A 12052-nucleotide genomic window follows, 5' to 3' on the forward strand; every position below is an offset into this window, starting at 1 on the left:
TCTCCACATCTCTTGGGGAAAACGGACCTCAGAAAATGAAGTGGCTGTGGACAGTAAAGCTCTGACAAGCCCGCCCTGGCTTTAGAGAGTTCTGACAGCTGACAGTCATCAGGAGAGGGCAGACAGCGACCCACTGGACAGAAACATGTGGGGAGACAGGGCAATCCCACTCTGTCAGGAGGGGCTCAGCAGCATGCAGGGACTTCAACAGCTTCTGCCAGCACCAAGAGATTTTGCTCCCAAAAGAGCAGCCTGTCTCCTGTCCTCACCCTCCTGCTCTCAAGCTGGGCATCCCTCCAGGCTCAGCCCAGGTGTGATGGATTGGAGCCAGCTGAAGCCTTTGTGGCTGACTAGGAGCTGGCAAGCAAATTTTGTTTATACCCACTGGGCTACCCCATCTTTGAGATTCTCTGTTCAGTTCTGTAGCAGGAACTGCATTAGCCTTAAAAAAGAGAACGTGGAAATCCACCATTCTCAAGGAGCATCCCTTTTCTTACACCTACAAGAATCAAGGAAAACATCCCCAAAGGCTTCTCCCCAGCCCATGTACAGGCTGACAGAGGCTCTGTCAACCCACAGATTGCTTGGTGATGGGGTGAAGCTTTCCAGCCAAGCTGGCTTGGCCTAAAGGGTTTAAAAGCAAAGGGAAAATAGACCTTCGTGCTGTAAGCCCAAGCCTTTTCTGCTGTTTTTTTCCTGCCTACAATAAAGAAGGAGTCACCGTACAAACTGTTGCATTCTGCTTGCTCATATTGAAAAGTTGCATGAAAGTTTGCCCCATGCAGTTGTGTAAAAAGCTAATTATGGTTTTGTAATTAGCCATGTAGAAGGACAGGCTGAGGAGGGAAGCAACAGCAGGCACAGAGAAGTCCCTGAGCCAGAGCCACCAAGCAGTTAGGTGAGCAGATACCCAAGTCCGCAGGCTGGGATCGGAGTAAGGATGACTTTTATAGGGGAGGAAATAACCAAATTAAAAGAGTTACAGCATACAAATACATGCATCAGTTGGACTAGTAGATAGGAGAGCTAATTGGACACATTATATTACTGTGGGGAAAGGTCCAGAAATAGGTATTCGAGCAGTGAGTTGTTTTGCAACTTCTCCTTTTTTCTGTTTTAGCAGATATACAAAACCACACTGTATTTGTTTATACACACATCCTGACTGAGCTGTATATATATTTTTACACTAGATGAACATTTGTAAATGTTGCAAGAACGTTTGATGGGTTACTAAATTGAAAAGGAAATGCATCCTTAAATTACTTCTTAGGTCCTGAGAATAACTTGCAAGCAAATATCCTGTTCTCCAGAGAGGAAACTCATTAACCATTGTAACAGCCTTGCATATGTTTGGAAAAAAAGAGTCCTTGAAAGTGTAACAATTGCAAACAACTGTCCTGTGAGGTCTGTCAGGAGGGAAATCATTACCCCTCTCAACTGCAACTCCACGCACTCCTCTTAGTCTACAAATGAAAAAGCAAATATCCATGAGCATATCAGAGAGGGCTGACAGATCCCAAAGAACTGGCCTTTGAGTCCTCCCGTTTCTCCTGAAGGGAAACCAGCTAATGGAGCCAGAACACTTTACCCTCAATAGCCAAGAGATAATTAGGTTGGCTACTGCTCGCTTTCATGTCAGTGAAGCTAAGAAATTGATAGACTTGCCTTTCCACAACTTAGCTAATGATCTTCCTAAAACGGCAGGTGGGTCACAAAGCAGCAGCCAGCTAGATTTTTAGCATCAACAACTGGTTTCCAAGTGCTGGCACACAGACTTTCAGTTCATGGAACTTACGTGCTTTGGATCCTGCAGGATCCCCATGGAGAAGACAGACACCTTTGCAGAACCCTCCAACTATGCATAACCAACTGGGAGATGTGCAATGTTTTACTAGTCTTACAAAGTAAGAGGACAAAAAGACAAGATTTTCCAGTGCAAGTAGGGAAAGGCAAGGAAGAAGAAATATTTGAGCATATGATTCTATGATCTGTCAGCATGCAAACTGTAAGCATCCACTGGCCTCTTCACCCCAGCAATGCTACACAGGGAAATGCAGTGCGCTGCACAGCTCCCTGGCTGTGTCAGGGAATCATCTGACAGTTCCTGAATAAACACTGCTTGTCCTTCAAAACCCATTCTGAGCTTTAATTATGAAAAAACACTGGAGCACTCTGTGTTAAAGGTACAAAGAAAATGTTGCTTCTAATCAGAAAGCAACACTAATTTATGATGTTGAATTTGTACCTCAAATTTTTAAAATTTGCATGCTGAAGTGACATAGAATACTTTTGCCTAAATCCCACAATTCATGGAGAAATGGGAATTATGAAAATGTATCCTATTACAAGAGGTTTGAAGGGAAGACCAAGTACACAAAACAGTTGTGATTCTTCACAGTTTAAGATTATGTAAAACAGGACAATTCTAGTGGCTTCTGCTGACAAATAACACAAGGGGAGTTTAATCTTACTCTTACTTGGGTGAAAGAGCAAATGTCAACTGTTTGCAGTGGGAACTGGCTCAGATCTTCTCTGGCCACAATGTAAAAGATGATTGTAAAGTCCTTGTGCATTTTCACAAGAAACCAAATTTCCACAGCCTCTTTTACTCTTATGAAAATATTTGGTCAGACATCGTATTCAGTACCTCACATGTGTTTTTCATGCATATGGAAACAATTGTAATCATCATTCACTCTAAGTCAAACACTTTTGACAATGAAAATATTACCTTTTTAAAGCATTTTGAAAACTTAATGCAAATCATTCACAGGCCTTTGAGGATTTTGGGTGTGGGGTGTGAGGAAGCAGACATGACTGAAGGTCACCGGGACACCACATACCAATAACTACTTGCAGCCCTGATCACATTTTGAAAATTGCTTTGGACGTTGAATATAGAGGCTGTAGCTGAACAAATACCATCTTGCCTGAGTCAGCCCATGTACCTGAAGCAGCACTCTCCTCAGCCAGAGAGGGATCAGCCAGGACAAAACCCACAAGGATTTCTCTGTCCTCTGAGACATTCTTAAAATACCATTTTTGCAGGCAAGAGACCTTCAGGTTTCCAAAGTAATCACTTTTCTCTGACACACAGACAATACCCTTGTTACCAGAATGGGAAAACCTTTTCCTTTGCTCTGAAATTTGTATGAAATCAACACAGGGGACTATCTGAAACAATAGAATTTGCTTACATTTGTTTGTTACAAAAGCTTGCTAATGTAGGAAGGAATGTTGCCTAAATAAATGACACCACTGTTTTTTTTCAGAGGGGCATACAACCTCATGGTGACACATAGTTACCTGCATCGTTTTTAGTTTATAGAAGGGTATGCTGATTTCTCATTTAACACTTGCTATGCCAGATCCTTATCTGCAGTGAATTAAAGTAGTTAGAGAAAACCTGTGAGAAATCTAGGCTAATTCATTTGTGTTACAAAATATAGAGTTCAGTGTTTTCAAACTCCAGCCATAAAGATGCTAATGGCCTCATTTTGTGACCAGTATAGGTGAGGGCAATAATGACAGGGTAGGTCCTCAAAAATGCAAATTGACTGAAGATGTAACCTGGCATTTTTTTACTCAGCTTTGTTAGAGACTTCAGGTTCACTCTCGCCCTATGGTGTATTAGTCCCTTGAAACTGAAAGGAGACTAGCGTGCCGTGAGCAAGTATTTTGCTCAGCAGTAGCTGTTTGCGGGATTGTATTCCTGCTCATTATCTGGTAATAGCCTATGGGTATTGAACCCCTTGGACCGGCTTTCTGTACAGCAGGGGGAAACATACACATGTGCACATATACACACAGGCACATTTTGTACGGAAACTCACCACTGCTAGAAGCATCGTTGAGATTTAGCAGCCCACCTCCAAGCCCTCTGTAACTATGGTAACTGTAGGTCCCATTGCCATTGATGTACAACACCTCCTGTGTACTGGAAACGGCCGATGTTGAGTAAGTGACCTGGGCTGGCTCCTGTTTGTACTGCTTGTCAGCTGGAGCAGCCTCATCCTGCAAAAACAAGGAAAGGTTTTGAATTACCGTTTCATTTTACCTTGCACAAGAGAGATCTTTTCCATTGTTAAGACTCCACATCTATTGCTTTCAGAAAACTCTAATACGTGTTAAACAAGCACAGATGTGTTTCTGATTGACCAAATAGCAGCTGAATAGAAACAATGGAAAAAAGCAAGAATACAGGTTTCCTAAAAATCTGAGGATATTCATTTATTTGTGCTCCAGAAGCCAACCATACTGTTTCTCAAAGGAGAAGCTGCACCCTCTCACCCTGAAATGCTCACAGTCTTCTGCAAAACCCAACTCTGTCCAGAAACAGCGTGGGAAAGGATAGAAAAAAGCCATTATTTTTTGAGTACAGGAGTGACTCTTCTGAGCCAGAGAATCATATCTTTCTAAATAAGACAAACCAATACAGAATGCACCAGCTACTTATTTTGATATATCAGCCTCAGAAATGACAGAAGGAATAGAGGAATGGAATTAAGCATTATTTCCTGTGTTTGCAAAGGGCTGAGTGAGTGTCCATCCACACAAGGGCCAAGTGGTAAGGATGCCTCCCTCTACAAATGTGACTTGAAAGCATGTTATCTGTGTATGAGCAGTGACTGTACACCATGAGTTCCCTTCAGTGCTCCCTGTTTGCCTCTTAGATGCTTGCATAATATTTAACAGGATTTAGCACAACGGCCCTCCAATTTTCCTCTAAGGGAGATCATGTCTCAGGTGAAAGTGTATTTTTCCCCACCTGCACTTACCATAGCCACTGCTTAGAGCACCTGACCTACACTCATGATCACAGAACACCCCTGTGGCAACTTTAGTAATGACACAGGTGAAAAAAAGAAAAGCATTAAGAGAAGATTTAATGTGTTTTACTAGTTGGAAAGAAGAAAAACTACCAGTGTGTGACTGCTCAGCCTACCACAGGGACCTGAGTGCCAGAATTTCTGATGTAGTCTGCAAATGTATTTGAACTTTATTTCTTTTAACATGTAGATGGGCCTGATTTTGCACTCTTATCTGATGAAAATATATTTCCCTGATTTCAAATAAAATGGATCTACAGAAAATCGGTATGTAAAAAAACAGAGATGAGAATGTTTGCAGACCTTTTCAGAGTAGTTAACTGAAAAGTGATCTGTTAGAATTGTCTCCCCTTTGTGTAAGTTTTTGTCCATTTTATGCCTCTCTCTCCTGCACAACCCTTTTACAGTTGCTAAAAATACCGAACTTATTAAGAATACTATAAAATATCTCAAACTTTTTTTACAGTATTTACTTAAAAATCAGAATGTATATACCAGCACAGAGGTATCAAATAGTTCAAATAGTCTCCAGTCTCTGTTTAAAGCAAAAAGGGTTCTGAAGCAGCTTTCCTGTTTGCATTAGGAGCAGTCATTGGTTCCACCTCTCAAATAAGACACTACCAACTTTTTTGAGATGCAGCTATCCCTGTCTTGCAGATATTTATTGGTAAAAGGCTTGGGCACAACTGAGATGACTCAGAAGAAGGTATATATATTATTAACAGAAATTTTAATATTTAATACAGAACACTGAACCATCAGATAATTAATTCCATAAACAATCAGAATGGGGCCTCTTGGGCACTAATATGAGCAGAGGCAAAGCTTTGCATTTTTAAGAGAGTTGGCCAAACTTATATATTTTCTTAAGTAATAATAGGCTTAAACAAAGGGCCAAAATTGCAATGCATTTGTGCCAGGAATTCAACTTCAATATAATTTACCTTTTATCTCCAAAGGTCATTGCTGTCTCTTATAGAAGAAAACATATTATTTTCTCTGAGAAAATATTCGTAAGCTATACAGCAAAGTTCTATCTTGGCAACAAAGCTTAACCCATCATCCAAATCTTTAGTACTCTCAAGGCTGAGATGTTCTGTATCCTTCTGTCTAAAACTAGATTATACTTCCTGCCATAGACTTGCTCAGACCCTCATTTTATTCTCACAAAGATCAGTAAAGGATCTTCTGCAAATTTATCAAGGACTGGACTGTGTTCAAGATGTACACTACAAAGGGGACTAACTGCTATAGCCGAGCAGAGTATCTTCAGGGCCTGTTTCCTTATCCTGATTGTCTGGATGCCACAGATTTGCTGTCCCTGAATTTACATGTCCTCCAAAGCCTCTCTAGTCAGTGCACTGAAAACCTAACTGAGTTTCTTGCAAAGCTGATGCCCTGAGCTTCTAGTAGAGCACAGCAAGGGTGCTTGATGCACCTTGGTGCGTACTAGCCCATGTGTTAGAGCACGAGGCCAAGTGGGAGATCCAAGTTCTGCCTCCTTGCTGCAATACACAGTGAAAGGGTGGAAAATTTGGGATGCAAGGTCTTTGCTAGCTGTGGTGAGGAGGGGACCTGAACTCAAAGCTGCCATCTCCTAGCAACCAGGCTCAAAGCAAAACTGTGGTGGGAGTTGTAGCTGAAGCTGTGCCACTGTGTGGAAAGAAATGCACAATTCATAGTTAGAGAGACACATAGCTACAGAGATAGCAAACAAAAAGGGAGCGTGACTCAGTTCCCTTTCAGAGAAGTGCTGTCCTGGGAGGCTTCCAGCCCTGCTGCCTTCCAGCTACTCTCTAACACAAAACTCACAAGCTGCTCTGAGGTCGGGAATCCAAGGCTGGGGCTGTGCTGCCAGGGGGGGGTCTTTGGATCAAATTAATCGCAGCCCTGTGCAACACTGTGGCATGCCATAGGCTGGGGCTGGACTTGTAGCCCAGGTGTCCTGCTAGGGAAGGCACTTCTTGGAGGGGTGAAAGGGGTTGAGGAGGATGCTGAGCCCAGGAGTCCTGATTCTGTGTATGAGTTCCAATCTCTTGGCCACCATACAAAAGGTGGCTTCCTCTAAATATTGCATCTATTTTTAAAGAGCAGACCGATCACTTGTACCTAAATAATGAATAAGTTGCCATACATTTCAGACCTAAAATGTAGGTCTCATCCAAGTGCTTAGCTTGGTGCTTCAGGATGACTAAATGCAGAAGCAGGGCAGGACTTCTGGCAAGCATTTTCTGAGCAGGCTCAGGTGTCAGCCCTACTGTAGGATTATGAACCATTAGCCTGGTCCCAAGGAGTTGAGGTGTTACCTCTCATACATTCCCCTGGGATTTAAGCATTTTTCAGGAATGTTTTGTACTTCAAAAGACAAAACTCTGTCCTTTTTCTCTGCAGACACACCAAGGATAAAGAAGCCAGGCTCTCTTTTTTCTTGAGGAGACAGAACATTAATATATTCACTTTTGTACACCTGAGATTTATTCTGCATAGATTTACTCTCTTCTTTGCGTTCATCTTAATTGCCTTTGCTTTTAAACTAATGTAGAAATAAAACAAACATAGCGGTGTTCCAGAACTCAGATATTTTAATATTGTTAGTCATTTAGCACTTCTTGTTTCTCCCTGTATTATGTTTACACAGGAAAGACTTAATAATTTATTTAAAATGTTATTGAAAATTATTTTAATTTCATAATAATCAGTAACAATTAACTAACCATTTATTAATATGTCTGACCTAACTACCTGGAACACACACTGTTGTAATTAATTAAAAAATTATAAAACTTGAAAGGTATTAACTAAACATTTTAAAACTATTTATAATTTACCTTTAGTAAGAAGTACAAACAAGATGCAGATAATATATTTGTCCATCTAGAATTTGACTTATACCACTTTCATTTTGTATATGGCAATGGAAATAAGTCATCCTTCTAACAACATTTATCTTCTGAATTTATTTTGGAGAAGTAATTTAAGTCTTGAGCATATAATCTTGAAAATGATCGAAATCATAGAAATGCAAAAATATCTTTTCGGGACAAAAGCATGCTAAAAAGACAAAGTTATCGGTTCACTGGAAAAAGTGGAAGCATGAAGTACATACTGTGATCCTCAACTTCGTATATACCAGAGTATCTACGTCTCAGTTTTATGGCCAGGTCTGTATGAGGAGAATACAATATTGTCCTTAAAAGAGCAGATAGATGTAATTTCTTTGATTTTTAGTCAAAGCAATTAAGTAACTCTCTAAGGACATAACAGACCAAGAAATTATTTCATGAACTACTGCATAACCTGTACATTGAAGAAACCCTGCTCTGCTCTCACTGTTATTCTGAGTAACTAATGAATAGATTAAAAGGAAATATCATCCACAGCAACACAGATGCTAGTGCAGAATGTCATGATTGTGGTACAAAGAGCCAGGCTCACCAGCAGCACCCCGGCCTCCTGTTCCCCATGCCAGCAGAGGCACAGCATACACATTTATTTTCAAAAAGTCTATCCTTTGTGGAAGCAAGTCTAACAATGCCATTGCTCCTTCCTTTCCCCTGTCTCCTTCACCAACACCAAAATAATACAAAAAGAAGTAATAGCTTGTTAAAATAAAAAGCCTGGCAAATCTGGGCTGCATTGAGTTTTGATCCTATATATACACGTGTCAGAAATTCTGTGTATTCCCATTAAGAGAGAGCAGTGCTATTGCCTTGGCTCCACTGTCAGCAACAAGCATTGTTAACATGTAAATATAAATCCCAAAAGGGAGCGTGCATGCAAACCAATTCACATGGACAATGCGAGCTGACCATAAAGCTAACAAAACTCCTGCAACAAGAATATAAATGGTAATGTTCCAAAAATGGCAAAGATAGCAACATGCATTTAACTAATGCTTTAATGAAGTACTAGACTGACAAATTAACAATTCTGAGACTGACAGCTTTTAACTGACCCTACATCAAGGTGATGTTTCCCACACTCAATTAGAAAAGAGATAAAAAGGCAAACACATTTTTATCTCATGTTTCTTGATACTGTCTTTTTTAATATGTTAAACTGAAAGATGTGGATTTTTTGTTCTTGTCAATAAACACTTCTCATAGAATACCACTTTGAGGTTAGGAAAACTCAAATGTAAATTAGTCTTCAAACAAATAGGCAAGCCAGGGACCCAATATTTGCATATGGTCCTCTATTTTTTTTCAGCATAGGAAGAAAAATTCATTCAGATGAAAAATTTAAAACCTGCATTCACGTGTTTTAAATTTGTTTTTAGCCTCAATAGCTTGTAGCATGGCTTTAGAAGAAAGGAAATGATGTTTCATATATTTTTATCATTTGGAACTCACCAATTTATTTCTATGATTTTTGAATCAAAACTAAAATAAATAGAAACACGTGATAAAACCATGTAGCACTTTCCAAAGCGTACACAATTAATCTTCACAACACTTCTGTTAGATAGAACTTTTATCACTGCTTTTCAGATGGTGAGATTCTGGCAACAAAGGCAACCTTAAGCTAGCATTACCTAATATGTAAAGCACTTGAGTTCTGCAACCACAATAAAATAATGGGTTCCTTTTGTCTAACTTTATTTTTAAAATAACGGGAAGAAACTCATAAGTTTCATCACAGAGCATTCTGCTGAATCTGCAGGGGTTGTGGGGCTGAGAGCTCTCTGCCCATCTCAGCTCTTGCGCAGAGAAGCAGCTGCCAGGGTAAGCAGCCATCATTGTCTGCATGGAGCAAGCTGTTTAAAGCAAGATGAGCCACAGGATTCCTGGCTGCCATTGCAGGGCCCGGAGATCACTGACATTACCCTGCCCATGACCTGATCATGTATACCTTGTTCTCTGTGTCTTCAAACTTATTTCACACTGTCTCTTCAAAATCCCTGACTCCTTATCCCATCCTCCTTGCTTCTCCAGTTTCACCTTCCACCCTCCATCTCATCTTGCCTAGCAAATTCCAGTCCCTCCTTTACAAACAAGTCTCTTGATGCCTGAGAGCTGAGCAGCTTCCACAACTCAAGCCCATTCATTTCCTAGTTTGTATTTAATCAGTGTCACATCCACTGATGGTCCCATCTGAGATTTTCTCTCCCTCCTCAGACTCCTGTCAGTCTCCTAATCCCAAAATCCTGTCCCACAGGGAGCAAAGCCAGGTTCCACTATCAGCCAGGGTAGCTCCTGTTTTCAACGCACATTATTTTTTTGCTAGTAATATCTGATCCTCTTCCACCACTAGTTCTTTAATTCACCTAACCATTTTCCTTCACATAGCCAGCCTCAGCTACTCACTTCCTCACCCAGCCCCATCTCATAATCTCACTTTCCCTTCATCCCTTGTTATGTCTGCTCCTGCCATGGTTCACAGCCCCAACACTCCTCCCCTCCATTCTGCACTGAGATCCTAGTCACACTCACTGAAATTTGAATAATCTGAGAATTTAGCAACTAAAATGTTTTGACTGTGTAAGCATGTGCATCCAGTGTCACATCCTTGGCATAAATGACACCACTATATTGTCAAGACCAAACACAGAGCCACTTTTTCTTTTTCTTTTTCCTTTTTTTTTTTTTTTTTTTTTTTAATAGTAAATACATTTAAGACTTGAACTGCCCTTACAGGACAATATTTTCCTCATTCTTGAAAATGGCTGAAGTTTTCTCTGAAAGAGTTCAGCAAACGGAAGACGTACAGAACAGTACATGTAATCCCTGGGGGCTGAAGGTCATGAACTTATCACCAAACTGCATACCTAGCATTATAAAGGGAAGTGTCAGGTAATCTTAATAAGTGATGATACTGCTAACTGCTGGGATGACACACATTGTTCTGACAGAACTCTGGATCTTTTATTAGCTTTAATTACATTAAATTAATTCTCTAGTGTTTGACCCAGCTTTTAATTTTATGACCAATATCCTGGAAGCCTAGACAGCTAAACATTATTTTGGCACATCACAGTAGGGTTAATTTTCCTTTAACACTGCAAAAGGCTGTTGACTCAGTGTGCTTAGCAATGGTGGAAATGGTATTTCTGCAAATGATGGGTGTGAGTTTTCCTTTTAGTTTGGGTTTCCATTGCACATTCTTTCTCCCCTCTCCAGTTGCTGAGGTTTGTGTTGGGATACTGCTCACTAAATAAAACCTGTTCAAGGCTAGGAAGGCCTGAATGAAATGAAACAGACCTACATAATTCACTGAGTTTGAAATCCAAATGAAGCTTCAGAGTAGTCCTTTGCATTGGCTGACCTTAATATTTACATACTGGACATTTACAGTCCTTTAAAAGGACGACGTCTTTTAATATTGTAGGAGGTGCTCTTACAGCTGTGATCTAAGCATGGAGGCAAGGTAAGGTTTGTAGAAAAAAAGTAATACAATACTTTCTCCTAGACTAGGAGAAGAAATTGTGTGCTCAAGGGCTGAACTAGTAAAAGTTACTCCCTCCCCTAAAAAGCCTTATTTCTTTTACAACACAATGAGCAAAAGCCAGATCTTCAGTTGAAGCCAGCAGAGTTTCAGTACTCACAATGAGAAAAGCCAAGCATTTGCTACAGGTTCCCTGATGAAATTGTGCACAGAAAAGTTAATTCATGTGACTTGTTTGCCATGCTGAATTGTGCTTTCATACCTCAAAGCTCTTTTGAATAAAGTTCTACAAATTTTTCCATCCCTATATTATTAATCCAAAATTAACATCTACCTGAGATTTCAGCTCATCACACAAGGCACAGAGCTGAAACCTAAAAACTGAATTGCTACAATCTTTACAATCTGTTTAGGAAAATACTTGAAACATACCACAGACATATTTTATCTGAGGGGTAAAGTTATTCTTTGATAACTTTCCAAGACCAATATATATTTTATATCTATATCTATTTTGATGTACATATCTACTTTTATATATATATATATACCTGGGCATTTCCTCCACCTCTCAGGCTAGCCACAGTATTCTTTAAAATGATGCCTCCATTGACAGTCCCACAACCTGTTGTCCAAAATCACCAAGATGAAAAGATGCAAAAAATAATTGCACCCCTGGACAGATTCCTTCCTCTTTAAGTTTAGTTGCCCTTCATAAACAGCATTCCAGGTCTTTGTCAGAGGATAAGGCACTAGAATTATGGATGAGGCCTATGCACAACCAGCAGAAAGACCCCTGAGGTTTTTCCCAGAAGTACTAAGAGTGAATATGAGCA

The 12052-nt window shown here is 40.1% G+C and overlaps 1 protein-coding gene across 4 annotated transcripts in view; it reads right to left on the reverse strand.

The window, feature by feature from the left end:
• Positions 1 to 12052, reverse strand: part of NOL4 (nucleolar protein 4) — a 201398-nt gene that overhangs the window by 10836 nt on the left and 178510 nt on the right. For all 4 annotated transcript variants that reach the window (XM_040587951.1, XM_040587952.1, XM_040587950.1 and 1 more), the window contains one exon: positions 3837 to 4017. In XM_040587951.1, the coding sequence (XP_040443885.1) occupies positions 3837 to 4017 (181 nt within the window). The remainder of the gene's footprint in view (positions 1 to 3836; positions 4018 to 12052) is intronic.

This window comes from Falco naumanni, chromosome 3, assembly GCF_017639655.2.
Source record: "Falco naumanni isolate bFalNau1 chromosome 3, bFalNau1.pat, whole genome shotgun sequence".
Lineage (NCBI taxonomy): Eukaryota > Metazoa > Chordata > Aves > Falconiformes > Falconidae > Falco > Falco naumanni.